Raw genomic sequence first — 25,185 nt, forward strand, 5'->3', positions numbered from 1 at the left:
TGCAACTTTTAAAACATTGAATACACAAGTAGGGGTGAGAATAGGCCAGGCCAGGCCAGACTTTGATAGGCCTGAGCCTGGCCTACGAAATAAATCACAAGCCTGAGTCTGGCCTATGACCTATCATAGGCCATTTTTCTAGGCATGACTTGGCCTATTTAAAAGTCTGGACTGGCCTGAAAGCCTACTTACAGGACTACTTCACATTAAGGTCATCAAATAGTTCATTTGGCCTACTAAATAGGCTAAACATGTCTTAAAGCCTACTTAAAAGCCTATTTCACTACAAGTAAATTTCAACTAGATTAAAGTCTACATAAAAGCCTATAACAACAAAGCCTATTAAGGGACTAATAGATAGAGAAAAAGATGTTTATATTTTTAATATATGCAATTATTTTAATATAAAAAAATATTTTTTAATAAATAAGTATTAATAGGCCGGCCTATTAGGCTTAACAATCTTTTTTTGAAGCCTAAGCTTGGCCTATTTAACTAAACAGACTTTCTAAAAAGCCTAAGCCTAGGCCTATCTACTAAACAGTCCATGCCAGGCCAGACCAGGCCAAAACAGGTCAGGCCGTAGGCCCCTGTAGGCCGGCCTGGCCTATTCCCAACCCTATACACAAGTTTCAAAAAAAACTTTCTACAATTGGCTTCTTAATTTATGTCCCAAATGCACAAGTTAACATTTTCTATAGAGTAATAATCATTTTGGTCTTTAAATGTGTAACGATTAGTTACAATAACCCTTCAATGTATCAAAACCTCAAAGTAGTCCTTGATTATGCTCTATCTTAGTCAAAATAATCCTTACGTTAAAATACGTTGTTAATATTGTTATACTAGTTATTCAATATAGTTGCTCATTAGAAAATAGTCCTTGAATGTGCAACGAGTATTCACAATAATCCCTTAATGTAAATGTATCGAAATTTCAAAATAGTCTTTGATTGTGCAATTCGTTAGTCAAAATAGTCTTTGACCTTAAAATGTTTTGTTAAAATTTACATATTAGTCCTTCAATATACTTAATTATTGTCATATAAGTTCTTATAAATATTTATTTACTTACTATCATTTCAATTCTTATATAAAAAGAGTTATTGTAAGTATATAAATATTTTTTCGCATCAAAGATTATTTTAATTAAGAGTGCATAATCAAAGACTACTTGTTATGTATACAGAAACAAAAATGACCATTATTAGTTTAAGTGACTACTTATTAGAAAATGACTATTATCCCTTTATTATTAGATGAGAATGAGTACCGCAAGCCTTACTAACGAAGCTAAAATATTTTGAAAAAAGTGGCATATCCGTAATTAAACGAAACATACGCACCCATTTCCGTAAAAAAAACACAACAAACGCACCTTATATTAAAACTAGGGACTAGTTACCCCTTCACTTTCACTTTATCTTTATCTTTCTCTCATAGTAGCGTCTTCTTCTACTTTCACAGCCAAGTCGTAAAAGGTACTCTCTCTCTCTCTCTGGATCCCCAAATCTAGGTCTTCTTCTTTCTCTGCCAGATTTCATCAATTCTCTGCCTCTATTTTCGTTACCAAATCTCTATTTCAATCTCTCAACTCCTTTTTTTTGCTTATTTAAGTAAATTCAATTTCTCAATTCGATTTAGATAGATCTTTGATTTCCTTTTATGATCTCAGTTTTTAATAGCTCATGCTTTTGTTTTCCTTCTTGATTTGTTGTCAGATTTGTAATTGGGATAGTTATTGTAACTTCAATTTTCTCTGTAATTGTATTCAAGGAGCTTAATTATGGATTATTATTGTTGTCTTGTTTTTTTTTTTTAGAATTTATTTTGGTAGATTAAGAAGTCAAACTAGGACCCAAATTTTTTTAAATGGATTATTAAATTTGTGATTACTCTTAATTGAATATTTTTTGGGTGGATTATTTAGTTGGAATTTCTCCATAATTATTTCAAGTTTACGTTTTTACATATTTAAAATAAAATGAAAATTCATATCTTTGATAGGTTTGTTACTTATTGGTTGTTTGTCTTCAATATTGTTTTTACTTCCTCCTGTACTAAATATAAGAGATAGTTGGGCAACAAAAATGGATAAATTGATGTATTTGGTCGATTTTTGTTGACCCAATTTTACGTTATATTTAGTACTGGAGTGAGTACATTTGGGGATCATCGTTGGATAAGTTGGTGGCTATGAAGCACGGAAACTCCTTGGATCAGGCGTGTTCTGGTGTCCGACACCAACACGACATCTATACTTACACTGAATTATGTCATTTCCTCAAATTATTATCTGAGTCAGTGTCCGTGTCATGTCCGGTGTCCGTGCTTCATAGGGAATTATTGCTTGTATTTGCTTGTGTTAATCTCTGACGTTATGTTCTGTTATAGATCTGCTTGAGCTTTTGACTCTATTAACACAAACTATTTTTGTTGTTTATACTGATGTGTTAGTCTTTGCTCACTTTTCTCCAAGGAAGAGTCAAAATATTTGATTGACACGTTTATGTTTTTCTTTAATTGAAAGTTTGGTATGACTTGTTGACACCACACCGACACTGACTTGTTGACATAGTTGAATGTAATCACATGTGTTGGTAAATTTTTGTCATTACACGGACATATGTCAGACACTAACACGATTTCGATGAGAAGTGTCAGTGCTACACAGCTTGTTTGTTACTTAAGGTTTTGTTTTGATTTACTCCTTTAATGAGATTTATTTATGCTGCATCTAAAACATAAATATGGTTTCAGAAGATGGACAACATGCACAGCTTCTGGCAGTTAGGTGATGAGCTTCGCGGACACTCAAAAGCCTCTGAGGATCACAAGTGGTTGATGGTTGCTTCTAAGTTAGCTGAACAGAGATCAAAGGCTGAGCGCTTCAACAACCTTGATCTTTCAAAGGGTCCTCTCGAAACAAGGCCAAGGGATAAATTTGGGTTCCAGGAGGAGAACAAATTCGACACTCTTAACTTGAGCATGTTAAACCTGGACTCTAAATTTACCGAGAATATGAGCAAAAGCTCGCTTCGGAACGGTGTTTACAATATGAATGCTGTGTACCAGAAAAGCAATGTAAACTTTGCGGGTAACATGAATAGTAACAAGTATAGCGGTAATGTTCAGCTCAACAAGGACCCCCACAACAACAACAGCAACAACAATAACAACAACAATGAAAACAACTCAAATGCTACTGACAAAAGGTTTAAGACCTTGCCTGCAGCAGAGACACTCCCACGGAATGAGGTGCTTGGAGGATATATCTTTGTCTGTAACAATGACACAATGCAGGAAGACTTAAAACGTCAGCTATTTGGTGTGTGCACCCTTTGTGTCACTTATATTTCAGTATTTATGATTATTATTTATGTTCTTAATGAGTACTGACACTTCCAATATAATTGGTAGGTTTGCCTCCAAGGTATCGCGATTCTGTCAGGGCAATTACACCGGGCTTACCTCTATTTCTTTACAACTATACTACTCATCAGCTGCATGGTGTTTTTGAGGTGGGCGATTCTTAACTTGTCTCTCTGATTTTGTTTATTTCCTTGTGCTACTTGTTTAGGGAAGTACCATATTTTAGGGTTATCGGTCCTTTCAAGTGATATCGGTATGAAATGAGGATAACACATAAGAACAGTTGGGTGCTATGAAATTGAAACCTATTTTTATTGCTTAAGAACTAGAATTCTCTGAAAACTGTACCTCTATGTTGGAAATTTTGAATATTTTTCAACCACTATTACTGATGCAATGAGAGGAGGGGAGGGGAGTGATTGTGAGTTTTTGTTGAGCAGCAATTGCTTATGAACATAGCTGGTGATCGGATTACCTAATTCATTGAATGTAAATGACTTATTTAAAATTTGGGCTCTGTTGTTGTTGCTGTCCCTATCCATCACTATGCTATTTGGTATGTTCTGAATGGAATTAGAGAGAGTCCTCTATCTTTGAAAAGCAGCTTCTTTTCTGCCTCCATTATTATATTTTTCCTCATCAGTTCTCAAACCGGATAGTAGTAGTACATATTTGAAGATAGACCAAATGCGCTTTAGTCAATTTGTTTACTTTGAAAGTTCTTGGTTGCAGGCAGCAAGTTTTGGGGGCTCTAACATAGATCCAACTGCATGGGAGGATAAAAAATGCAAAGGGGAATCAAGGTTTCCAGCTCAGGTATAATCTAGGATTTTGAAATGTTAGAGTCGATCCATATATCATTTTGTGTTGAAGATGTTAAATGAATAATATTTGTGTTCCTCATCATACACAGGTAAGAATCCGTGTCAGGAACATTTGCAAGGCACTGGAAGAAGATTCATTCAGGCCAGTATTGCATCACTATGATGGTCCAAAGTTTCGTCTTGAGCTGTCAGTCCCAGAGGTACGAAGGATTGAGGGAATATTGCTTTTCCATTTAGAAAAAAATTATTGTGACATGGATTTCTTGATTTTTGTTTCTCTATCTGATGGGTTGTGATTACTGAATTTTTGCAGACCCTGGATTTAATGGACCTATGTGAACAAGCTGGTTCTGTAGCCTAAGTAAACAACGGATTATGCAAAATAATAGATAGGTTTCAGTGTGCCTGCTGTGTGCTTTTGGCAGATTTTCCTTGAAGCGTAAGCTTGGAAAGTAGTGTTTGGTGGATCATCGTTGGATAACTTGGTCGTAGCATGTTTGAGAGTTTGAGCTATGCTGAATAATTGCTGTTGTGTTCTCTGTATCTGCATTGTAGCTGTTGCATATACCATCTTAGATTGATCTCTATGGCATCATATAAATATGATTGTCTGTACTGTTAAAGACGTATTTCTGTTCAACCTAAAAGCAAAATATATGTAAAAGCCCTGTGTTTCTACGCTCTTATATTGAGTTGTTCAAAGTGATTTTTGTTTCATATTTCCAAATCAAAATGATTGAGGAAGTTGAACTTTATAAACTCATCAAGAAAGAATTTGAGGAGTATGGTTATAATCGAATGTTGTGTTTTATTTCTTGACCAAAATTGGATGTTGTGTTTTGATAAAGAGTTGAATGTTGTGTTCATACTATAATAGAAGATTTGTTTTTCAAATGCAAGAGTTTAATCTTGATAATATTTTCGGAGAAAGGTACATATCTCTAAGAGAGTAAATTACACTCACCTTCCGTAAGAGAAAGGTAGTATAGATGATTCAAATTCAAATCCGTTTATTTCCTTGTTTACACAAATCTGTTTATTTCCTCATTTAGACACTTTTTGACAAATTTTCTTTCCCGTTAGCATCTGTCATCATCATTGTTGCACATACATATGCACTGATTTTTTAAATGAGTTACTATTCATTGACATCAGATTTAAGTCAAAAACTTACACAAAATCTCAATTTAATGGCATGGTTTAAATTATATCACCACCATAAATAAAAAGAACACATTGCGCTTAATCTCGTCCAAGAATTTCACCTATGCGACACCACCTCCGTTACAACTACCAGGAAAAAGCCTCGCAAATTATGCTGAGAGGATCGACACCATAAGTTTCCTAATAATATAAAACACCAATAATCTAGTAATCATCAATTTGCAATATTGCAAATGCGAAGTCCATTGTTATTTGGATTAGTTTATTGTTAGGGGACAAACCCTAAAAGAATCAAAAGGAGGTATCCAATGTTCTACAAGGTTTTTTTACTATATGCCAAAATCATACTTTATCTCCAAAGGCCAATACATTTGAACTGTTTTTCTTTGAGAATTCTTTCTGATGCTTTGTGTGGCAATGGAAAGAACGTACAAACAGAACATACGCAAAAGTTGTAATATTGTATCGTGGTATTGATGTTTACAATATGCTTGAATGGTACAAGTTTATAACATGTATTGCGTATCCCATCCACTATTTGTTGGTGTAAAGTTTTGTTTTGTCTCCTTATTTTTTATAAATGAATAATAGATACTAAATATCATAAAATTAACAAAAAAATAAATAAATAAATATGAACAACGACAACATATATATTTTATAACAATCAATCACGGATAAAATGATCCGTACGACGCACAGTTCCAAATCAGTGGAAAGACAAAGAAAGAAGAAATTTGCAAACGAGCATCTTGTGTTCTTTCCTTTTCTTCTGTGGATATAATTTAAATCACACGATCAACTAAACTTAATGAATGATATTTGGTGTAAGTCTTTTGACTTACACCTGATACCAATGATCCTAACTCTTTCAAATTCCTATGTTAGTGTGTAAACCATAGAGGCCAATCATTCTATTAAAATTTGATATACTTCTATCAAATTATTTATTGATAGTATTAAGACATTTTCCAAAGTATTAAAGTTTATAGAATAGTTAGTCCGTTTAATGAACCATTAAATATAACTTAATCATGAGATTCCATTAAACATAAAGACACTAATATTAAAATAAATGTAGTCAAGCTTAATAAGTGAGATAACATTACAACAAAGAAACTATTATATGGGTAAATGATAAGTCCTAATTTATAGTGTTTTTAGTCTTTGAGTTAAATAAAATTTGTGGGATTTTAGTTTTACATTGGAATTATTTTACTACAAAGTGTTAGTTTTTATTCACAGGATCAAATAATGTAGAAAAAGTTTATGATTATAAGCTATAAATAGACCTCATTTATGAGTCAAAAAGGGAGCTTGGACACTTGTAATCTTATTGCAAAGGAGAAATCAAAGTTTTTACATTTTTTTTAAGCTTTTGTTCTTTACTTGCATTTCTTGACTTTCTTGTCTTTTATTTTAATGTTCTTTACATTTTAGGTCATTTACTTTTATGTCATTTACTTTCATGCATTTATTTTCTAATCCCTTGTCTACTCTATAATCATGTATGAGTAGACCTTTTTAGTCTTGTGATTGTTGAAATAATCTAATGATTGAATCCTAATGAAACCCAAGTCTAAACTCTATTTTATATGAATTTACGTTCTAATCTAATCGTATTGTTGTTAAATTTAATATCAAATATCAAACGAAGTACCGAGCGGTGAAGTTTGATATTGTTATTTAATCATATTTCAAGTATCAAACGAAGTACCGAGAGGTGGAAGTTTGATATTTGATAAAATGAGATTAGACAAGGTAATCAAAGCATGAGAATAGTTTTGAGTGTCTTGGGACAATAAGGTTGCACTCAAAGGATCTCAACGATAATCAACCACGAAAATAAGCTTGACTATTATTTTGAGATACATTCATGTATTACGGGAGGAAACATGAAATACCAAATGAACACCCTGTCTTTAGGAATGAATTAAATGCAGAATAGATAAATAGATAGGGAATGCCAATGCTTTAACATTATGATGAAAACATCAATCCCATGCGCTTTTTAATATCTGAATTTTAAGCAAACAACTATTGCTCTTAACCAAATTATTCTTTTTTAGCTAATCAAAACTAAAAATTAGATTGGTAATCACTTAAACTCCTTATGGGATTGATACTTTTTACAACTCGGTAGAACTGTGCACTTGTTGGCCTATCAGTAAACTGATGATCACATCTCACAGATCATTGATAAAGAGTTATCAGGTGTTCCCATATGTATAAATATTAGGAATAATATTTATATCGGATTGACTCACCATGAGAATTATACATAGAGTGTTATGTAAGAGTCATAAGTTATTATTGTAATGATAATGATGCATATCATCCTTCTGACATGAAACCACTATCGACCCTAGATGTAGGGTCGAGAACTGTGTTGCCATTTAATTATTGTTCGTAGCAGGATGACCATAAACTCGGTTGATGGGTACTCCATAAATCACGCTGAGGGACATTTGTGACCTAGATGAATTTTTTCCATCTACATAACTGGAGAAATGTTTAAAGAGTCTATGTTGAGCTTGACAAGGGTGACATGGTTTATGCCAAGTGTTCAATATAGACATGAGTGTAGTTGCTCCTTTGATATTTAGTTTAGGTTTTGATGAAGTTAGTTAGTTTGATGTTTTGTGTTGAGTGATTATATTGATTGCTTAGCTAATTTGTGAAGAACCCTAATTAATCTATATCTCAAAATATCTTTTGAATTCATTTTTTGAACCATTGCATTAAGAAACAAGTTAGGAATCCAATTTTATCAAAGTGTTCTTAAAAATTTCATATTTGAAACTTTGATTCGATCCAAATGTTTGCATTGCAACATTTGAATCGATTCATTCAATGTCTCGGGAGTTTGGCACATGATAGTTATGCGATTCAAATGGTTGCTTTACAACATTTAAATTGATTCATTCAGATTCTTGGGTTTTGGGTTCATGATAATTGAATCGATTTAAATTCCTCTGATTCATATCAAATTATTTTTGGAAGCTGTGAATCGAATCAAACATTTTCTTGTGTACAGTTTGATTTGATTCATTCTTCATCAAGAGCTGTATGAATCAATTCACTGTTCTTTCCTTTCGACTCAATCTTCATGATAACCTAGTTTTTACAATTTGCACTATTGAATTGATTCAAGGGTATTTTGATTTGATTCAAACGTTATTTTTCTTTTGAATGGTCCTCACTCTATAAATTATTTTGATTGATTGTCCCTCCCCCTCTTGGTTTCTTCTGTTTTATAGTCTCTGTCCCTATTGATTCTTCTTATTGATTGATTCTTCCCCTTTTGATTCTTCAGATTGATTGTTTCTACCCCTTTTGGTTCTTCGATCGATTACTTCTCTCGCCTTTTGATTCTTCTGATTAAATGCTTCTCCTCTTGTTGATTCTTCTGTTTGATTGTGTCTTTATTTGATTTTCTTTGATTGATTCTTTTTCTATTTAATTCTTCTGTTTGATTGTCCTTCTCTTTATTGATTTTTTTTATTGATTGTTTATCTCCCTTGTGATTCTTCTGGTTGATCGTTCCTCTTTCTATTGGTTCTTCTATATGGTTGCTTCTCCCTAGCGGTTCTTTTGTTTGGATTTGTTTGACTTGGTTCTTTTGTTTGGATGATTTTTCTCTTTGTTTTAATTTTAACGATTGAACTTATGCCATTGGGCCTTTATATTTCTAAGTTTTTTTTGGTGGTGTCCGGGGTTCGAACCTCGAACCTTGCATACATTATGCATTGTTCTTACCAACTGAGTTAAACTCACAGAGACTTTATAATTCTATGTTAGAAGAGTCCATTAAATTATATATATTCTCTTGCAACTTTTGTAATGTTAATGCTATTGTTAATCTTATTGAAATCCTAGCCGTAGTTATTTTTATAACTGATTGTCTATATTGTTATAAGGAGTAACTCGTAACATGGATAAAACTGAACATTAGGTCTCATCAATATATAATACACCCATGTTAAGAGTAATTAGAAAAACAAACTCACAATTTCTAAGTCATAAATATGCAAAAATACCTAATTACTTAGGATTTAAAGCATAACTTCACAACCATTTTCTTCAGCAAAGATGACGGTTTAGCAGGTTGAGGTTGATCGTCTGTTTGATTATTGGTTTCTGGCGGAATATATGGCTGTGAAGAACTCCCTGGATCATCATGATGGTTGTTTGAACGCATTGGACCGTGAGAATCAAATGATCCACTTGGGATGCTTCTATCTTCAAACATGTTTCTAGTACCATGTTGATGTTCAAAACCATGATGATTCCCATAGGGAAAAGCATTTTGTGGCATGTTGTGCCAATTAGGGTTAGGATGATTGAATTGATGAGTATTTTGTGGCATGTTGTACCAATTAGGGTTAGGGTAAGGATGATTGAATTGATGATAACCATTGTGATCATAAGGATAAGGAAATGTTCCATGATAAAATGGGTCTTGAGGAATCATCATATGATTATTGTAATTGCCATTTCCTTGATATTTGGCTTTTTCCTCTCTTGGAATACCATGACTAATCCATTCGAGTGTAGCATGTTGTCCTCCCTTCTTTAGCAGTAATAAAATTTTTATCGGATCGGCTTTACCTTTCACATAAGCAACTCCAGCAGATGGATTAATCTGGTAACTCAGGTCTAGCAAAGAAAACAAAATATCAAAAGAAACGGTAAAGGAACGGATAAACAATAATTAAAAGGAAATATGGAAATTTTACAATGACATTGAATAACAATAAATTATATTGCTATACCACCCCATTTTTATAAGGTAGTTTGAAATCGGAACTTGGTCAGGTATTGGCGTAAAACTATTTTACACTAAAAAAATGTATATCCATTAAACCCTAAAAAAATAAAATGTAAAACTATTTTAAAACCAAAGTACACCACAAAAGGTAGTTTTGTTGCATGTATAGTCGACAAACACCGATTATGGGCACCACTTCTAATGAGAATTCAAACCATGAGTTTTTGAAAATTTGCATGATAGGTTTATGTGGCTGTTCTCAATTTTAACCTAACAGAACTGAGAAATTAGTGAGGTGGGGATTGAGTAGGAGGCAAATGGAGGTAGTCTCTTAATTGGTAGGACTGCTGTTTGTGTGTCAGGTGTTGGGTAGAGGAGCTAATGGGTTACTAGGGCTCGATTTCTTCGTAGTAAGGGGAGGATTAGTGGGTGCGAAAACTAGGGGAGGGCGGAGATTTCTCGGTGAAATTGGGGAGGATAAGTGGTTGCTTTTTCTTGGCAACAATTGCATGATAAAATTCCATCTAGGAGTAATTTGGGGCATATAGGAGTTATCCATGATAATGACGCAGTGTCGTGTGTCCTTTGTCATAGGAGAGTGGAATCGTCATCTAATCTCTTTCTTTGATGTGATTTTACAATCAAGGTATGATATGCCGTTTTCCGGTAGTGTGTTTTGATGACGGGCTTCCTCCAAATTTCTTCACTTTATTTTTAAGTCTTTGTGGGCTGCTGGAGGAAATAAGAATTGGAAAGGCTTTATGCTACCTTGGTGCATATAAGGAATGGTGCCAAGAAATTTGGAAAATAAGGAATGGTATCATCTTTGCAAATGAGACTTGGAATCCAAGAAATTTGGTGGATGAAATTAAAGTTTAATTTTGTCTATGAGATGCTTCTTGGGTAGATTGAAGGTGTCGTACTGTTTATTTTACTAATGCCTTTTTTTTCCGGCAGAGTCACTGCACAATTTTCTGTCTTCGACTGGTTTGTTGTGCCCGGTTTTCTGCTACCTTTATTCTGAAGCAGCGAGCGCTTCTTGCTGCAGTTTTTTCAGCTCACTGGTTTTCTGTGCACTTCTGCGGCTGTTGTTCTATTTCTGGTTTCTCGGACATGCATTTTGGATCGTTTAGGTTGCCTGCTTGATCAAATTCTATTTCTGTGGTGCATATTTGTCAAATTCAAACCTATGAAACTTTGCCAAAGTCAAATAATATTCTAGCTTGAATAATACTTTCTTTTTCTTCTTTTATAAATCCATTTATAGTTATAATTTATACAAAAATTAAAAGCAAACGGACAACAGACTACGCCACTAATCTTTTTGATTGGCAAAACTAATCCTCTCATATCTTTTTGAAACATAAAACAATATAAGGACACCAACAATACTCTATAGCTATTAAATACAATAAAGATAAAGATAATATACAAGTTGGAAAATTATATAAGAAAAAAATCACATATGATAGGTTGATCCTTATTATATTAGCATATATACATATCATACAAACTGTAAATAAATAAATGTTGCAGTATATTTTCAAATTGTTTACATGTAAACATACCTTCAAAGCCTCCCAAAACTTTAGTCAAAGAAATTTGCCATCCATCAGAAGTATCAATTTTCAGTACACATTCCTTAGAAAAGAGAGAAACATAATTCAAATTAAAGTTTGCAAATTCTTAAAAAAGAGTAATAAATAGTTAAAATGAATACCATGTAGATAGGGGTAGTCGTGCTTTTTGCCATACTTCTTGCTTTCTTGGCTTATGTGGTTGCCTTGATGATCTGAAAATTCAGAAAATAAACAAACAAAATGTTACACCAATTAAAACAAAAATACAAAGTCGTCAAAACAATTTTTTCATTTTTTAATTAAAAACATATAAATAATCTTCATTTTCATTTTCTGTGTTTATTCTATTTTTGTACCCAAACTAAAATACATTGACATAAGTAACCTTCTATTTTTGACAGACATTGACACAAGTAACCAATTTTTTATATTAAAAAACCTGTCAAATAAACAAAATCTCAAATGAACTAAATTAAAGTAAAATACAAAGGGTAAGAACCCCAAATTCATAAGACAAGTACAAACAAGCAGGAGGCAACAAGAAGTTTGAAAAAAACAAATAAAAAAAGGCATCTTGGTGGGGAAGTGTCATTTGTCGTTTGACACTCCCCCACGTTAAATGCTCGACTGGGAGGCTTATTCCATGGCAAAAGGAGTAGAATATCTCAACATATTATATGGTTCTATGTGGTTTGGTCAATTTCGTTCATCGAAATGGAATTATCATCAAAGGAGAAGACGCGCCCGGTGTCAGAAATTGACGAATATGCCAAATTAACCTCATGGGGCTGGTATGCTTGGAGGAAACGTAGTAGAAATAGCTATTGTTTTTCATACAATGGTTATGTAATCTTTTATTTTCTCTCTCTCTATCTCTTTGTAAAGACTAATGTACATGGACTAGAGTATTCCTTGTATTGACCCCTTAGTAATAAAAATAAGGTTAAAAAATCAAGCAAAATAGAAAAATTAAAATCACAGATCTTCAAAAACCCTAAAAAATAACGAAAAGAAAACATAAAACCTAGAAGAAGAAGAAGAATCATTGACTAAATTCATCAAACAACAAGATCATAGGAAAACAAGAAAAAATAGAGATTAAAGAGATACCTTAGTAGCAAATACCGTGGTAGCAGTAGCAAATAGAGATTAAGGTTACTAAGACAAACAGGAATTGTGTTTTTTTAGTGAATTAGGGCTAATTTCAATCACCATTAATGCCCACCGATAATTATTCTCAATCATCTTCTGGCAACAATTGAATTAGCGCCTAACTTTTTGCTGAATTTTTATTTTATTTTGGTGAGCCGAGTATTTGTCTGTATTGTTTTTTTTTTTTTTTTTTTTTTTTTATACAGGAAACGACAATAGTTATCGAAAACTCACGAATGAGTTGAGGTTCAAACTCCGATTACAGAATCCGGTCTTATAAATTTTTTCTGTTAAAGAAGAATTTGTTGTCTGTCAATATTATATTATAATATATATATATATATATATATATATATATACATTCATTATTAATTGTGAGTGATCAGAAATATAAAATTTTCCCCTTAAAAAAAAATATTTTCCCCTCAAAAAGTAAGTATTTTATGTAGTCTTATGTAAGGAAAATATTTATTTTTGAAGGGACAAAAGGACAATTTGTTTTAAAAACCAATGGAGCGCTAGTTGAATCCTTTACACTCAATGATTAAACTAAGAAAATTCAATAGCATAAAGGAAACTATTAATCTCCGCTTCAAAAACCGAAAAACGAACCCCCCAAATTAGAGGCAAAACAACCCAAAAATGTTCCTCTTGAATCATGGAAAATACTTCCACATGAAACATGATCCCCCTAGAGAGACCCGACAATATTCAAATTAGTACATGGGCTAGTGGGCTGTTTCTACACGTCTGCAACAATATCCTTGTAGCTCAGGTGCTTAGGAGAAAAACAAGCAGGGTATTTAAAAAAAATCGAACCAGACAGCTTATCAAGAAAAGGCGTTAACGGCAAGGAAATTTTAGTACCTTTGGACGCAATTTCCGTTCTGTTCATAAAATATTGGGGCATATTCCAATGGCCATTCACAATAACATAATCAATGATACCTTGAAAACTCGAATGGGGTGAGATAGCCAAGAGCTCAGCCAAATGAGCACCCAACCAGTTATCTTTCCAAAAGTGAATTTTCTCTATTGTGCCAACTATCCAAATATTGTTATCAAGCAGAAGATCCATATGAGTCCGGACACCAGACCAAATTGAAGTGTTAAAGTGACGCTGAATCGGGCAGCCATTCCGAAAAAAATGATGCTTGAACATCTGTGCCCATTGAGAATCCTCAGATACCATTTGGATGAATATCTGTTGTGCTCAGATGAAAAACTAATGATTCATTTATGTAACAAGACGACTTAGGGTCTAGATCACCGACTTCCCAGGGAAGGCATATAGAATTCAAAGAGACTATGCAAACCTTCTTAGAATAAATGTCACCACTCCAGAAAAGCTTTAATTTTTGATCAATATGTCCACCTGAGTTAAAATCTTGATAGGCCACATGTACACATGAAGAGTATAAACAAGCATACCATGAAAAAATAGATTCGATCAATTGAGCACGACCCATGATTGAAAGTAAACGAAACAAAAATAATACCTGATTTATCTAAATTCACGTCTACCCTATATGTCAAACACAAATCGGAACAAAACAAAAAAACGACATCGAGCAAAGAATAAATAGAAATTCTTCAATGAAGAAATTCATGAAATTCACTTACTTGTATATATGAATAGAGTACAAATCAATAAAAAATATGTTGATTCAATCTTTAATTTTGGTAGATATTGGTTGCAAAGTGATAATGAAAAAAAGGTTTTAAACTTTTTACATGAAGATGATAATTTTGGTATTATTGTCAAATTTTAAGTAAATTTGTCATCGTGAGCTTAACTCAGTTGGTAGATAAATGCATAATATATGCAAGGTCCAGGGTTCAAACCCCGATCACCACAATTTTTTTTAATTAAATTTGAGTGTAACTAGAATTTTATAGGATGAGACTAGAAAAAGTCGGACTGCCGCTCAACCTCCCTCTAAATCCAAATCTTTTGCTTCACCATGTAGATCCGGTTGGTGGTGGTGCTTTTCGCTGTCAAGGCTGCACCACCCTTTAGTCGTCGGCGCTGCTCCGCTGCGACCGATTTCTTTTGCTTTCGTCTTTCTTTTGGGTGGTTGATGAATCTTTGTTGGGTTAGCGTCTTCTTTGGTCGAAGAAGCTCAGGTTGTGATTCAATCCGTTTAGCAGGTTGCATTATGGATGGGGTTTGGCTAGTGGTTTTCTACTGGTTCACTGGTGCCTTCCAACCCTCCCTCTTCCGGTGCTCCTGCCAGTTCCGTTATCCTTTTCGATGTTCGTTGTGGTCTCTTCAGATCTGGTCACTCTTCGTCTTGGACGGTCAGATCCGCCGTCATATGGTGGTTGGGGGTCAGGTTTGTGGGTGTTTTGCGCCACAACCTAATTGGGCGTCACGCCGTCACCGGTGCTTTGTTGTTGTATTGGTGTTGTTCGTGATGTTAAGTCACGATTGTTTGGGGGTGGCGCAGATATGGAGGTGGTTAGAGGGAGAGATGAGGGTGTTTGGCCGTGAGGTGTTGATGTGTGGTCGGGAGTTATGGCGGTGGTGTGGTTGGGTTTGTTGTTGGTCGTGTTGTTGTGTTGTTTGTGTAGTGTTGGTGTTTTTTCTCCCTTTTTTGTTCAATCTGGTGGTAACTTTGGTGTGGGTCCTTAATTGCCCTGTTTCATTTGTGTGATATCGAGTCGCCAGATAGTGCCCGAAAGGGTTAGACGCTCCGTGTTGGCGGTAGTAGTCGTTCGTGTACCTTCATATATTTTAAGGTCCTTTTTGGGTTGTGTTGGTGGGATCTTGTCGCTTTTCTGTTTGGTTGTTGTTTAATTCGGTGTTAGACGCCTTCTTCTCGTCACCGACGGGTGCCTGCTTACGATCTAGGTTGAGTTTCCGCTTCAGACCAGCGTCACTGCCCGTGTTCTATTGTTAGGTTTCATCTCCTTTTGGTCTGTGTTTAAGTCGATGCTTGTTTCTTGGCGAGGTGGTTTAGAGGCGAATTCCTTGTATCTTTTGTTGGTTTGTGGGATTTTCTCTGTGGTTTCTTCTTCGGAATGCTTTGGGAATGCTTGCTGCTTTCCGTGGAGACCTTCAACCTTGCTGTCTTGCGCTTGTGTCTACTGAACCGTGGTGTTGGTTTGTGTGGTGGGGGTGATGATGTGTGGTGGTGGTTGGTGTTTTTAGTGAGAAGGCCGATGTTTGTTGGGGTGATTTCCTTTAGAAGCAACCTCTGTTACACGGGTACATGTTCGTCGTCACTAGCTCTTGTTTGTGATTTTCGGGTGGTGTAGGTGTTTACGGAGTTAGGAGGGTGCGGGTCACGTTGTTTTGAGCCTTTTCTTTTTTTGTTTGTTGTTCAAACTTCGCATGCCATGTTTTCGTCTTACATATTGTGTGCTGGTTTTCGGTTGGCTGGTTCATTTGGCTTCGAGATCGGGAGTCGGGATCTAGTTGCAATCTTTGTTTGATAGATTTGGTTTTTCTCTGGTGTACCGGGGGAGAGGGGTGCCCTGCTAATTTGGTGCTATAATCTGGTGGGCCGATCACTTTTGATTCGAGATCGGGAGTCAGTTCTTTGACTCAAGTTAGTTTTTGGCCTTTGTGTTGTGCTCTTTCAGTGGTTCGGAGGTCGCGAGGTTTGTGATAGTTGCATGATCCTTCGGTTAGGTGCTCTTTGAATTGTGGCTCAGCTTGGGTGTTTGGGTCTGGGATTTTTAGTTGGAGGGTGGTCTTTGTGGGTGAGTAGTGACGATGGGCGATGGTGGATACCATGTTTACGGTGCTTATTTTTTGGAGTTTGTTTTAGGTGGTGATGTGTTTTCGTGGACTTATCTTCAGGGGTGTTTTTAGGTGGTTATGGTGTACTGTCTATATGCGGCACCATTTGTATCTTGTTTCGTCCATACCTTGCGTCTTGCGGAGATGGAGTTTAATAATATTTGCCGATTAAAAAAAAAAGACTAGAAAAAGTCGAATATTAACTTTAAATTTAATTACTTTGTTAAACTTTTATATATATGTTAATTCATCGTGCTTGTTAAGAGTATCAAGCTTTAGTCCTCGTGAGCTTAGCTCAGTTGGTATGGACAATGCATAATATATGCAAGGTCCGGGGTTCAAACCCGGCCACCACAAAAAAAAAGTGTCAAATTTTAAGTTTTTTTTTTTTGGTCAAGTAGCCTAGTGGCTAGAGCTCACACAATTTAATTGTGGAGAAGTGGGGTGTCCGGGGTTCGAACCCCGGCTCCTACATATAATATGCAATATCCCTACCAACTGAGCTAAGCTCACGGGGATAAGATAATCATAACAAAAAATGATATCAAACACTTCCTCTTTCGTTATTATAAACAAAAAAAAAAAAAAAAAGAATCAAATTTTAAGTTAATTGAATAACTAATGTATTTTTTTTTTGTTTGAGGGAAATTGAATAACTAATGTATATAATCCATAATATAGACCAAATTCATCAATTATTCAAATAATCCATAAATTAATTGTTTTTTCTTATATCTTGTCTTGTACAGTAAAGGATACAATATTAAATACTAATTCACCAGCTGTTAATTTCTTCATAATTAAGGACAGCTGTTTGAACATTTACACTGAAAAAACATTCCTTAGATTAAGCATGACGTAGACAACAGGTCAACGAGTATTATTTTGTTTTTCACAAGCACCACAATTAATTAAAGAATTTTTTCCATAAGAAGAATTGTTGTCAATTAAGTAATAATATTAGAGAAAGCATGCTGTTCAATTGTCTTATGATTATATTTTTGTTAAAAAAAAGTTAAAAGATTATTGATTTTTATATGAGAAAAAGTAAAAAAATATTAACCAAAATTTTCAGTAAAAATATAAAAAAGAAGTAAACAAAAAATATTGATTAGTGACAAACTAATTAAAAAATCTCAGTAAAAAAATAAAAATGAAGTAAACCAAAAATTTCGACGGGAATTTAATGAAAACATGTTGTTGACAGATAATGATTGAGATGAATGTGGTCATCAGTGGTGATTTAATGAAAATATATTTGTTTCCTATAAAACACAAATCCTATTTGTCTCACTAGCTCATACCCAACCATTTCCTTACTCACACCCCCTGCATTGGTATCTCCATAATCTATCTGTTTCTTCTTATTTTTCTATGACTTTGCTGTTTCATGAATATTTAGTGAATGGTTATTTTTCTTCTTAGTTTTGTTTTATTTTCTTTTTCATTTTTAGGGTTTGTGAAGATATGATTTTACTTGTGATTTGATTCTTATTCTTCACAAACCCCAAAAAATAACAGTATTTTTAGGGTTTGTGAAGATGTGATTTCCGAATTTTGATTATTACAATATACACCCATCTTTCAAAAAAAAAAAAAATACACTCTTTTGTCACAATTATAAGCAAAAATTCAATAAATGATGTATGTAGTCTTTATATAGACCACATACATCATTATTGGATGAATCTATTTTTTTTAATTTTTTATATTTTTTTGCTTATATTTGTGACAAGATGATTTACTTGTTTATGCACTTGTTGGTGAAGATATGTACGAGTGTTTCAATTTCAAAATGGTCATTGAGTCTCTTTCTGGTGTCTTAGTATGATTTATATTAGATGATTAATCCCAATTTTGTAGCAAATAGGATCATGAAGTTGCTATGTTAGAATTTTCTGCTTTCTTTTTCATATGTACTTGTCTTATTTGTTTCTTTATTCTTCAGATCTCCAAGACAAGGATATAAGCCAGGGTCAACTATGTGGCCAAGAAGTAGAACTACACTTATTTACTTGGTATTTATTTCAATCTAAATATCACTCTTATTTTATGAATTTGCAAAGTTTAATTTGAATTATGTTTTATCCCTTTTTGAAGGAATGCAGACTCCGAATTGAAACTTCATATGGATGGGCAAATTCCATGTCTAAAGTTTTGAAAAGCTTTAAAGGTATGTGTACTCATACTTCTTTTTTTCTTTATTCCTTTAGCAATAAAATTTTCTTATAATTTTATTATTTTCTTTGGTAGATTTGTCTTACAATATAAATCAACCCGCTGGATTCGCTTATTTGAAAGGTAAAGTTGATCCACAAAAATTGTTATCGAAGCTAAGGAAGGCAGAAAAACATGTTACACTTGAATGGAGTAGTTATGTTTTTCATATTGAGAATCAAGGAAATGGATATAACAATCATCATTTCATTCCTCAAGGACCATTTTATACTATAGGATATCCTTATGATCCTAATGTTTATCAATTCAATCATCCAAACCCTAATTGGAACAACATGCCACAATATGGTCTTCCCTATCATGCTCCTGAACGTCAACATAGTACTGAACACATGTTTGAAGGTACAAGCTTCTCAAGTCAATCATCTGATTCACAGTCTCCGGTGCGTTCAAACCACCATCAGTCCGATGTCGGGAATTCTTCCTTGCCAGTTATTCAGCCAGAAAACAATAATCAAACAAATGACCAACCTGCTCAACGATCTTCTTTTATGAAGAAAATTGCTGAGAAGTTATGCTTAGCATCCTAAGTAATTTTGTACTATTGCATATTTTTAACTTATAAATTGTTTGTGAGTTTGCTTTAATATGGGTATCATTCGTGGATGAGACGTAATATTCAGTTTTATGCTTACTAGACCATCACGGGTCATAATTAGCTAAGAACAAAACTTGTTGTTTATTATGGGTTGCGGAATGACCGTTGTGAGACGTATTTGATTGTTGCGAAATAACTTAATGTTAATAATTAATTTAATGTGGGACTACCTTCGTCTCAAATTATAAACAAAAAAAAAAAAACCCATATTTTTGTCCTAAATTATAAATAAAAAGGATCAACTTTTATCATATTTTAATCATATTTAACCAGTGACGTTGCCAGGATCTTAAGTTAGGGGGTTCAAACTTTTGAATTTTAATAAATAATTATAATTATCTTATAACTATATGTAAAAAATATTCTTTCGTTTTTACCGTTTACTTAAACTATTTTATCCTTTTTATATTATTATTTAAAATATTGTAGGATCCAATCCCGCTTAAATATGAACGATATCTTCTATTTTGTACAATTCAATAGAAAACGAGCACAGTAATTAAGCACGATATAGAAAAAGGGATAGACGGACACACTGTGTCCATCTTTCCAATAGTATATATATAAAAGTAATATACATTCAATAAATAATTGTCTATTTGTCTCATTAAAAGGATTGTTAAGCTATTAAAGTTACATATCTGCAACAATATAAAATAATTTAATGTTACATATCTAAAAATTTTAATTTGTGATTGTGACCAAACAAACATTTTTCTTTATCATATCAGTGTGCGTATGATTGTGCGGTGGGGATAATTGATTTTGTAGAATTAGTTTTGGTTTAAAATGATTCTCACAAAAATTAATTTATGTTTGGACAATTTCATGTAAAAGTAGAACTATAAATTTGTGTGAAAATCATTATAGAATAAAAAGTTACAATTCCTAACCACAAATAAAATCAATTATGAAGACAAAATCAATTCTTAAATGTCAGAATCAACAACAAAAAATGTCAGAATCAATTATACACCTTCAGGAAAATCAATTTTGATCCTTTAGAACCGAAACCAAACAAAAACTAAATAATCTACAATTTATATATTAATTTGCATGATTTTGGCTCAGCCACCAAGTTTGTGATGCCTCGCCTCAATGGGTAACATTTCTTATAAAGCCATTTTATAGTTTGTATGTAGCTTTAATTTGAGAGAAGAAACAAAGTTGGTGCAATAGTCAATAATAAGGTGCAAGAGTTAATTTTGAGGAGGTTCAAAATAACAAAATATAAAAAAATTGGTATAGATTTCAAAAGTTTAGGGGATGCAGGTGCATCCCCTGAGTACAACGTGGCTCCGCCACTGTATTTAACCAATGAAAATTGTTTTTACATCTTTCTATAAAACTTATTTCAAGGATAACACAAGAAAACTATGTTACAAACTACTAATGTTTTAGTTTTCTTAATAAATGTGATTTTTTTTTTCCTTATAATATGGGATGGAAAGAGTACATGTGACATAGTATGTTCGAATGGGTGTGAAACTAACATAAAACCGGATCCATCAATTGGTACAATATATTCCCTCCGTCCCTCTATATAAGCACTCTTTACATCTAATAAAAGGGTGCTTAGATATAGAGACGGAGAGAGTAATATACTCCAGTCTGATCACCTTCGATTAGTGCCAAGGCATTGCAGCATCAAGATTATTCTTATAAAACCAATATTGATGTCCGCATCCACAATGGAGACCCTCAACTTTGAGGTCTTAAATGGGTCCCATATGGACACATCACTTTTTAATAATTTTTTAATAATAATACTTAATAGGGTACTCAACCACTCCAATGGAGATCCTCTAACAAAAGGTCTAATAGGGTCCCAAAAATATTATTTAACGGCCATGAAATAAATTTGGTGTATATAGTTTACTCATTATGTCATGAGGTAATAGTTATATAACCATTTAAAATTGATAGTTGTTCATAGGAAATTAATTGTTTTACTTTCTTCAAGATATAGTGAAAGCGTGCAGTTGAGATACAGTCTATTGAAGAGCATAAACGTAAATCCAATGAAGCAATCAAGCAGCTAGGCAATCAATAGAACTACTGCCATTCAAGTTGTTAGAGACCAAAGGTCATATATTACATATGAGACACCAAAATTCCATACATCAATCGCCTCCAAATTCAAAGACCAACAACAAAGGAAACTTAAAACAGATCAGTAGATGCATCACTTCTTCATCACATGAACGAATCAACGCATCCTCTTAGCTGATAATACGAAGACAAAAAAAAAGCTTCTCATTGGGACGAACTTCAAGAGTACCAACCATGATGTGACAACCTTCAAGGATCCTTCGAGCTTCAACCATTCGCTTAAAAGCACCACCAACCTTGAAGTGAGCATATGGATGCCTGCAGTATATGAGCATGCACTCCCAAATGTTTCCACATTCATCCACCAACTCCACTGACGTTGTCCTCTTATCCAGTGTTATTTGACAGAACCCAGGATACAGCAGCTTCTGAAAGAAAAAAATATTTCAAATATTTATCAATAATTTTAAACAGTTTAAAACAGAATTGGTTACAAATAAACTATGGACACCATCGGTTGCCATTCTCAGATTCAAGGAATGAGATTTGTGGTATGAAGGAAACCTTGCATAAGGGTATATATAGATAGCAGGCCTTGGCAGATGAGAGGGCGTGTGGTGCATGGGAAATAGAAACTCAGTAGAAGTCACTGGAATATGTAAAGGAAGGGTTACGTAAATAACCAGCATTTAATGCAATTGTTTTGGAGCCAAAAGTTAATTAGGATTAGGGTTAGAATTAAGGTGGGATTGTTAGCTAGGATTAGATATAAAGGATAAAGGATGATAACTCTTTTGGTTTTGCTACAAAAGGTTTTTTTTTAATTTTTTTTTTTACAAAAATAAATAATATTTTCATTCATTCAAATTGATAGAGTATATGATACAACGAAAATTCGCTAAAAACAAATAGGATACTCACAACATCCATGTTAATAGCATATAACGACAAAGTATTATAGCCTATATGAATATATTAAGTCTCCAAAATACACATGTCTTCGGATCTACTACATTGATGACTCCAAAGTCATTGATTTGATCTGCACTCGATCGAAGCTGTTCTGACAATCTGAACGGAACAAATTCCTGAACGAAATAAAAAAGACAAACAACGCCACACAAAGACGACGAACAAAACAACGTCACACCGACGGCGAAATCACGAAAGAAAAAACGAAATAGATGTGAAAATCACTTATTTCAATAAAAAGGAATTAGAAAAACGAATTAGAGGGGTGATTTTGGATCGAAAATTGACCCTTTATCACCCTTTTTAGTGGATGAAGAAGAATAAATTAAGGTTTTGGTGACGGCTAACAAGAGAGAAAATCCTGTGCAAATTTTCTTGATATTTTTACAGGTTAGATGATAATTGTTTGATTAACCAATAATTGATTGATGATAATCAATTAACAGAAATTATTAATATAAATTTTGGTCAATTATTTTTAACCACTAAACATTTAGGAATGTATCATGTTGAGTTGTGTCATTTTGTAATGTCAAATAGAAGGCAAATATCATCTGACATTTAGCAATTTAATCATTGCTTTATTAGACATTTAGCCAAAGAAATCGCAGTTTTTTCAGTTCTTGTAATATTTTTCATTAACATTTTAAGGACTAGAATTTTGACAGGAAATTTTAAAAGGAATAAAAATGAAATTTTGGATAATTATTCGGATATTTACTCAATTAACCCAATTATTTTTAATCATATTGTGAGTCAAAAATAGAGAAATATGCATTTTGAATTTGGATTTTATTAAAATTAAAATAGAAATGCAATATCTGTTTTCTCTGTATTTTATTTAGTGTGTTACTGTGAGTGTGTGACATTTAGAAACAAATTTTGAAATATATAACGGAGTTCGAACAAAAAACTAAAAAAAATAAATATTTATTTTACTTTCAAAAAGAGGCTCAATTGTTACATTTTACAATTTTATTTGAACAGTAACAAATACTATTTTTTTTATTTGAACCTTGATGAAATGTTTAATGAAATAAGCAAAACGATGAAATGTTTAGAACAGTAATAAACAAAACGATGCAAACGTAAAAGTAAAAGACAATAGAGTAAAATGCACAGGAGAATTGTTAACCCAGTTCGGTGATAAACACACCTACTCTGGAGGCTACCAAGCCAGGAAGGAAATCTTCTAGTGTAGTCCTTATTCTAAGTTCTCAGCAAACTCCAAGCTTACAACTCTAGACCTAGGACCTACCCGTATTGACTTCAACATAAGAACTCTTAGATCTGAGATCCCATCTCACTTTCACTCAATCAATCACATCCCCTGTGATTATCAGATTACAACTCAATAAGATGAAGTTACCTTTAAACACAAACTACCTCCATGCTTCAAAGCTTATGAGTAGTACAACTTACAACTCAATAAAACACAGTCCTTAACATGTATCAAAGTGATACAAGAAAGTCTCACAAATTACAATGACTAAAAACCCTAAAAAGCTATTTCTTCAATGACGGCTTGAATACTAAAATAATTATTGTAGTCTTGTATATATACTGAAGCAATACGGGCTAAATAGTCTTGTTGGGCTTCAGAACAATGTAGATCCAAAAGCTGATCCACGTAACAATCAGTAACAAATAAAGCAACTCCTAAAAAATCAGAACATTTTTAGGAACTACCAAAACACCACAAAAGATTCCTAAAATATTGTCTATACTTTAGGAACAAATGATTCTGGACAAAAGGCATGCTACTTGGCCAACAAGAAATAAGGCGTGAATTCCTTAATAAGATAAAACTCGCATAAATCAAACCACATAAACAGGATACACTGAACCGTACCATGATATTGGAACATCGTATCCAACATCATACATGAATATTTATTTTATCAACAATGAGTTCAATACTCAAATACCGAACACTTGAATTTCCCAAGTTACAAAAAAGGGCCTGTAGTCTTAAACTACACGAGAGGATCCGGGGCTTGCTACTTCTTTTCTCTCAATGTATCAGCTACAAGAGCACTATCGTGACGAAGACCACACTAAATTTTGTGGGACACAACTTTAGTAACCTGTTAATTGCGTTATTTCAAACACGCATACAAACAACAAAAACACAAATATTCGAAAATTCTGAGAGACAAGAAATAGGTAAGAAGAACAATTATTATATATGCACGTATATCATATAATCATGGATAGGCTTGCTTGGAAGAGCACCGTTAGACCCTCATAGGTTCACTCCTCTTACAATTACATTCATTTAACTGACACAAAGAGGTAATCATGGATGAATTGATAAGTGCATGAAACCATAACAAATAATAAAGTGATAAGCTATCATCAACGAAGCAATGTACTAAACTTATTTGATTAAAAAGCAATGAAGAGATTATGAGTGCGCAAGTATGATTAATTGCATAATATGAGATTAAATTTTGGTTGATTCAGATGTTTAACGAAGATTATGATTTCTTGAACCACATTTACCTTCTTTGTTGGAATTAATTTTGGTTTCTATTAGTTATGACATAGCCTTGATAAATGATGGTTCTGATATGAGACCCTGATGAATTGGTGGGAAGTTCTAGAACTTGTGTCTGGACAAGGAATAGACATTTGACTTTCCATGGAGATGAATCTTATCATAATATCATACTTAAATTCAATAAATGGATTAAAGTACGCAAAAAAAGTTC

At 33.5% G+C, this 25,185-nt stretch overlaps 2 protein-coding genes across 4 annotated transcripts; both read left to right on the forward strand.

Annotated features, from left to right (window-relative positions):
• The first annotated feature begins 1,330 nt into the window (after nucleotides 1–1,330).
• Nucleotides 1,331–5,007, forward strand: LOC25497821 (B2 protein). Of its 3 annotated transcripts, none has more exons than XM_024770550.2 (6): nucleotides 1,331–1,481; nucleotides 2,764–3,328; nucleotides 3,421–3,521; nucleotides 4,105–4,188; nucleotides 4,286–4,396; nucleotides 4,510–5,007. In XM_024770550.2, exons 2-6 carry the CDS (start codon nucleotides 2,764–2,766, stop codon nucleotides 4,555–4,557), a joined length of 909 nt encoding a protein of 302 aa, XP_024626318.1. In that variant the 5' UTR covers nucleotides 1,331–1,481; the 3' UTR covers nucleotides 4,558–5,007. The 3 variants fall into 3 exon arrangements, with proteins under 3 accessions (XP_024626318.1, XP_024626317.1, XP_024626319.1); XM_024770549.2 differs by having other exon boundaries at nucleotides 1,342–1,481; nucleotides 2,761–3,328; XM_024770551.2 differs by lacking the exon at nucleotides 1,331–1,481 and adding an exon at nucleotides 1,495–1,516 and having other exon boundaries at nucleotides 2,761–3,328.
• A 10,110-nt stretch (nucleotides 5,008–15,117) lies between these two features.
• Nucleotides 15,118–19,418, forward strand: LOC25497823 (uncharacterized). The gene is made up of 5 exons (XM_013592544.3): nucleotides 15,118–15,199; nucleotides 15,796–16,030; nucleotides 18,560–18,629; nucleotides 18,712–18,784; nucleotides 18,865–19,418. Exons 1-5 carry the CDS (start codon nucleotides 15,118–15,120, stop codon nucleotides 19,377–19,379), a joined length of 975 nt encoding a protein of 324 aa, XP_013447998.2. The 3' UTR covers nucleotides 19,380–19,418.
• Nucleotides 19,419–25,185: the final 5,767 nt, after the last annotated feature.

Source organism: Medicago truncatula, chromosome 7 (genome assembly GCF_003473485.1).
Source record: "Medicago truncatula cultivar Jemalong A17 chromosome 7, MtrunA17r5.0-ANR, whole genome shotgun sequence".
Taxonomy (NCBI): domain Eukaryota; kingdom Viridiplantae; phylum Streptophyta; class Magnoliopsida; order Fabales; family Fabaceae; genus Medicago; species Medicago truncatula.

What these genes read in the sequence shown, in the direction of transcription:
- LOC25497821 (XM_024770550.2), top strand. Translation starts at nt 2,764, where the DNA reads ATGGACAACATGCACAGCTTCTGGCAGTTAGGTGATGAGCTTCGCGGA. An exon ending in CTTAAAACGTCAGCTATTTG is followed by an intron (nt 3,329 to 3,420) that starts GTGTGTGCACCC and finishes TATAATTGGTAG; the next exon opens with GTTTGCCTCCAAGGTATCGC. An exon ending in TTGAGCTGTCAGTCCCAGAG is followed by an intron (nt 4,397 to 4,509) that starts GTACGAAGGATT and finishes GAATTTTTGCAG; the next exon opens with ACCCTGGATTTAATGGACCT.
- LOC25497823 (XM_013592544.3), top strand. Translation starts at nt 15,118, where the DNA reads ATGTTCGTTGTGGTCTCTTCAGATCTGGTCACTCTTCGTCTTGGACGG. An exon ending in TTTTTAGTGAGAAGGCCGAT is followed by an intron (nt 16,031 to 18,559) that starts GTTTGTTGGGGT and finishes TTTATTCTTCAG; the next exon opens with ATCTCCAAGACAAGGATATA. An exon ending in GAACTACACTTATTTACTTG is followed by an intron (nt 18,630 to 18,711) that starts GTATTTATTTCA and finishes CCCTTTTTGAAG; the next exon opens with GAATGCAGACTCCGAATTGA.